Source organism: Anabrus simplex, chromosome 14 (assembly GCF_040414725.1).
Source record: "Anabrus simplex isolate iqAnaSimp1 chromosome 14, ASM4041472v1, whole genome shotgun sequence".
Taxonomy (NCBI): Eukaryota; Metazoa; Arthropoda; class Insecta; order Orthoptera; family Tettigoniidae; genus Anabrus; species Anabrus simplex.
The window spans coordinates 97,201,058-97,207,057 of NC_090278.1; the positions used below are offsets into that span (position 1 = coordinate 97,201,058).

Genomic DNA, 6,000 nt, shown 5'->3' on the forward strand with positions numbered 1-6,000 from the left:
GTATTGGCATCGGATAGGGAGAATCCAACCTTCGAGGTTTGTTACAGGAGAAGTTTCCTAATGTAGCTCTGGTCATTTTAAATTGATTTGGATTGTACCACTCGAGAACAGTGTCGCCGCTCATTGATTGGCTGTTTCAGAAATATAGCTCCTTCAGATGGAAGAAAAGCTACCATGGGGTGCACATGTTAAGGCTCTTAAAAATATGTAAATCACCATGGAGATATCTCCATTTCGAATGGAGAGAGCATTAAAATGACAGTCCTCTTCATAATGACCACCTGAGTCAAGAATTAACAAGGAAGGCTGAAGGATTTCGTTATCAAGCTTTGAATAGGATGGGAGAGGTGCAGTTATACACTTTCCAGGAAAGTGCTGATGATGTACATTGCCTGAGGGGCCTAATCTGCTGTTTCTACTAAATGGCTTTACAGATTACATTGTACTGTGTACATTAGGGACAAATGTCTCTTGTGAAACAGGTTCAGATTTTTCAGTTAACTATTAGAGATATATGTTGAAATTACATTGTATAACACATTTTCGGGCTGTGGCTGTTTTTATGATTACATTTTTGTCAGTTTACATTGATACATCTGACATGAGAAGGCCTAATGCAAAGGATCCTTTATTGCTCCTTTTGGCACGACAGGGTTCCTGAAATTGGTTTTTAGTAGTCAATGTTTGGAGAATTACTACAGATTCTTCCATTGAAGTGGCACAGTGTTTTCTGAGATCTGTGTCCTTACATTCTGCACCAGTCTCTATTGTAAAACATCAGAAAAGTAGGCCTACTATATGCACTGTTACCTAGTCATCACTTGGTTAAGTTTCAGTCAACTTTGTCTGCAGAGCTAGCAATACATGAAACAGAACTAGCGCCTTAATGACCTCAAGTTTAAAAAAAGGTCTAATAAAATAATCAAGTAATAATTGTCATAGACAAATAATGAATATGTGATTAGAATAACTGTATTGTAAAAGACATTCTTCCTAGAATTAGTGTATTACTACTGAACTATTAATCAATAAATTCATTTACTCATTTGTTTTAATCTCTGTGGTTGGCAGTACTGGAGTACTCGTCTCCGTTCCACCCTCCAGCTTCCCCGTAAAGCCAGCCTCCAACAAATATCGGAATGAACAAATTTGACCATTTTTGGTCCTATATTGGTCCGCATAGACTGTGACAATCAAATAACACAATGGGTTATTAGTGGGTCCGCCCTGTCACTATTTATTGTTTTCACTAAAACATAGTTAATCTCCATTATCATTAATCGTACATGTTTTGAGAAATTTATACCATTCCCTTCATCAGCGATTTATAAAAAAACTGCAAAACATCCTTACTTAGCAGGACCTAAGATAAAAATTACTGATCTGTTGTTACAAATAAAAAATTAGCACTAAAAGTACAATCTGCTTAATGATGATATTTTTAGCGTTGATGTGTGCATTCTTGAACTTATTGTGTTGTTCAATCAACAGGTATTGTGTGTGGAGTTTGAAAGAAAGTAAGTTTGTATAATTTGCTGTGGACACATTTTTGTTGTACTGTCGGTGTCGTGTGAGATAGGAAGGTCAATACAGGGACAGAACACTTACCTTGGTGTCTCATGTTGGTTTCTCTTTGTGCAGTACTGAAGATGCTGACCGCTATGGAGCAGTCTCCAGATTCAAACCATGATCCTGTCCAGGACTTCCTGTCGAGTGGACGTACTGGACGCCGCAATGCCTTGCCGGATATCCTCGGTGAACACGCCAACACGAGTACGGCTGAGCTTCCGGAGTGTCTACAGAAACTCACAGCAAATGGTGAGCTACATAACAACCCTCTAGTTTACTGCTGACCAGTCAGTGTAGAGTGTTGAATGTGAGGAAAGGAACGTTAAGGACGACACAAGCACCCAGTCCCGGGGCCAGGGATATTAATCATTTACAATTAAAAACCCCTGGCGTGGCCGGAGATCGAACCTGGGGCCGCGGAGTGGCAGGCGGACACGTTGCCCCCCACACCGCGGGGCCGGACGTGTAAAACATTTACAGTCCTTCATTGTAGGCATTAGCACTGTCTAGAACTCGTTGCCAGCAATATGGAAGTCATAGAATCCCTGTAGCAGCGCCTGGTCTGTTGATGTCTGTGAGCAGTTACTGCCTGCAGAATCTTGGGAAATACCGGGCGAGTTGGCCGTGCGGTTAGGGGCGCACAGCTGTCAGCTTGCATCTGGGAGAGATTGGGTTCAAACCCCACTGTCGGCAGCTCTGAATATCGTTTTCCTTGGTTTCCCATTTTCACACCAAGCAAATGCTGGGGTTGTACCTTAAATAAGGCCAGGGCCGCTTCCTTCCCACTCCTAGCCCTTTCTTATCCCATCGTCGCATAAGACCTATATGTGTCTGTGCAGTGTAAAGCAACTTGTAGGGGGGAATCTCTGGAACAGACCAGAAGTGAATGCCACAAAGTGCTCTCTCCATTTTTGGAATCAAATCATAATCACAAGGGCGTAAGTTCGGTGAATAATGGTGCATGGAAAAGCACTTCCAAACCCCAGTGCTCTTACAAATCAGCTACAGGGTGTGCCACATGTGCCCGTGTATTATCCTGCAACACGATGGAAGGGTTCTGCTGGAAGTGAACGCTGCTCTCAGGTTATGCTCCACAAAATTACAGAAACATTTGTCCTTGTGGCAGTTGTAGATAAGTATCACAATAACTTCACATCAGTAAGAGTTTGACGAACTTTTGTTTTTCATGTTGTCCCATAATGATGTCACTCATTGGACTGGTGCTTAAGAACAATTGTTCTTGAAGTTGTCATTCAGTACGGAACAGAAATGAAATTCATTTGTTGGTGCCTAAGTTCAAGTTCGTACGATCTGGCCATTGTTGTATCAGGTGCAATAATCTGTCAAAGAAAGAGTCGCATTCGTGAACATAGCACTCAAGTAAATTCGAGCAGCATCGTACCGTAACCATCCCTACACTTTCGTCATCTTGCGGGGAACCTACCACGATGCAATTTTCCACATTAACAGGCATGTGCCTTCATCTCTTGTGACCTAACTCACGCATCGTCTGATGTTGATCAGTACCGAATAGCGCAGCAGCACTTGGTCTTCACTGACACTACGGTGACCTTCACTCTAAGCTTGAACCCTCCTCACCACTGCTCTCTATGGTAATGCTGTTTCCTCACGCACTTTACGGAGACGTTAACAGCGTTGTCTTGCGGAATCTATAAACTTGACCAAATTTATGGCCTATTGGTCCGTATTGACTACTTACTGTGAATCGATGCACACAACTCCATTTATCGACATGAGCTCAAGCTACACCCATCCCTGAGTTTTGTCACCTTTCACAGATACTGAAAGAATGAGAACAGTTAGAATGCTGGTATAGATTAGAAAAACAATGCTATGACTGCCATCATATTTGAAGAGTTCATAAAAAGCAAATATAACCTTCTACCGGTGAAATGAATGAATCATCTTCACCATTCTGATGTATCCAATAACGTAACATCCATCTATAAACACAAGGTAGAAGGGGGAGTAAAATCTACCAAACTTTGATCGTAGATGCTTCATTCTAGGTATTTCTGTGGTAGGGATATGCTTCTCGACAAAAAGCCTCGCATTCAGCGAGGTGAGATTGTCATTTTATTGCACATAGCAGCTTTAACATTATCTATGGGCATAAGGCTTCAAGTTTTCATTTAGATGGGCAATATCTGAGGAATGACTACGGTTGAGGTTTCGTTGTTAGTGGTTGCATGGTAGACATCATCTCCATTTACTCGTACAGCAGTGACAGATTCAAAGCATGAATTAGAATCTGGTGATCCTTTATAAGGAGAACACGTTCATTTCAAATTTCCAGGTACTTTTCTCATATTAATTTTGACTGTTGAAGACAGTAGTACACGTCATTTTAATATTGTCAGTTTGTAGTCTGACCAAGGAGGCAGGTTTAGAAGTCTGTTTATTGATGTGAGACGTGTTTATTGTGTGTTGTAGATCCATCACCTGGTGGAAGTGGCACCGCCCAGGATAATCCTACCCCGTCCCCCAGAACACCCAGCAGCCCTACGGGTGAACATCCACCAGAGGCAGCGTCCAGCAACAGTTGAGCGATTCCTTCACAGAGTTACTGCGGGCTAGACGGCCGAGGTGCAAGTATCGCCGCTATGAGGCATGGTCCTGTCACTTCCTCCTACTCCCCATTTCATCATGCTGGCTTTTTCTTTCAGTGCAAGGGAGAAACTATTTTTTGAAAGTATTTGCAGGCAAAATCAAATATTTTAGATATTTTTGTGGTTTCTAGGAGTTGCATTTTATAATCTGGAATCTTGTGATGATGCGTGTTGTCATCCATCATTTCCCTTTCTCACAGGTCAGTCTAGAGATTGTATTGCTGCCAACCATTGGGGTGACAAGTTTTATTCATTAATTAGCCTTATGATCTTGTTGTAGGCAGATATTTTCATTGTACCGTGCCCTAAAACTTCTGCTTACTGCAAGCCCTCATGCTCCATGAAGTATGTAGACTACGGATCCGAATCCACCCGCTGTTAAACAATAACTGTGCCAACGTCTAGGCTGGTGTTGCATTAATGTAACTGACGGGATTAGGTTGATGACGCCCTAATGACTTCCAAACTAAAGACTCTGTTGTGAAAGAGATGGTCTGCAATGTAATTATTACTTTGATGGAGGAATTGTCTCGAAGGTTGGCAGCACTGTAGGTGTTCCAGAAATGTTGTTACCTGTATGTGATTGTATTTTATAAGGTAGTGAGCTTTTAACTTATTTTGTTGCAAGTGTGTGTTGTGGAAGTTTTAACTTGTGTTTCATAGTGCTTTAATGATGTTACCAGTTGTGATGCCGTACCTGTATTGTGAAGAACGAAAGGAGAATATGGTAGTTTTGTACAGCTTGTCTTCCTCCTAGGCTTCACACTATACTACTTGTTGTTTTTGTTGTTGAAAAAGACCTGTAAATTATGAATAAAATGGTTGTTTTAGTGAATTCTTACATCAAACAAACAACGCATAAATGTGGTAGATGTCGTTGAGTAGAGACACGGCCCTCTTTTTCCTTTGTATCATGTGTTGATGTGTAGTGTTCTTGAAGGAAGCAACGACAGCACAAATGGGCCTAAACTGTAGTTAGTTTGTATCTGACTGATGTAGTTGTTGAACTGAATAAGAGAGTTGTTTGTAGAAATGTTGCTGTTTTCTTGTTGTTGTTGTTGCTGTTGTTGTTGAAAATCCTCCTTCCTTCCTTCCTTCCTTCCTTCCTTCCTTCCTTCCTTGCAGAAAGTCTGGGGCTTATTTCATAATCTGGGGCCTGTTCCACGAACAAACTTTGCAACTTTTCAACTTTGCACTTTTGAATTCTTGCGAAGTGCAATGTCTTTCTGTTCCACCATGATCTAGGTGTTACATTTCATTTTCTTTGCAAAGTGAAAAGTCTTTGTGGAAGAGTGAGGTGATCAAGTTTATTCCATGAGCAAACTGTATGATACTCCATGATTTTAATGCTTTATTTTTTATGGTGAAGTTGAAGAATTTTGGTACCGGTACTTTTAAAGTTTAGATTTTTTGATAATGGGAAAGAAGGGTATTTACAAGAAGCTGGCTGTGCTAGAAGTTGTCAAAGAGAAACAGGACATCCTTTTTGGTAACTTTAAACATAATATACCGAGTGAGTCGGCCGTGCGGTTAGGGGCCCGCATCTGTGAGCTTGCATCCGGGAGATAGTGGGTTTGAATCCCACTGTTGGCAGCCCTGAAGATGGTTTCCCACTTTCACACCAGGCAAATGCTGGAGCTGTACGTTAATTAAGGCCACGGCCGCTTCCTCCTCCCTCCTTCCCCTTTCCTATCCCATTATCGCTGTAAGACCTGTCTGTGTCGGTGCGACATAAAGCCACTAGCAAGAAACAAAACAAAAACAACATAATATTGAGACAATGATGCCCACATCTATCAAC

At 41.5% G+C, this 6,000-nt stretch overlaps 1 protein-coding gene across 9 annotated transcripts in view; it reads left to right on the forward strand.

The window, feature by feature from the left end:
* Positions 1 to 5,232, forward strand: part of LOC136885609 (cAMP-dependent protein kinase inhibitor alpha) — a 57,657-nt gene extending 52,425 nt beyond the window's left edge. For all 9 annotated transcript variants that reach the window (XM_067158284.2, XM_067158285.2, XM_067158291.2 and 6 more), the window contains exons 3-4: positions 1,642 to 1,818; positions 4,024 to 5,232. In XM_067158284.2, coding sequence (XP_067014385.1) covers positions 1,642 to 1,818; positions 4,024 to 4,136 — 290 coding nt within the window. In that variant the 3' untranslated portion in view covers positions 4,137 to 5,232. The remainder of the gene's footprint in view (positions 1 to 1,641; positions 1,819 to 4,023) is intronic.
* Positions 5,233 to 6,000: the final 768 nt, after the last annotated feature.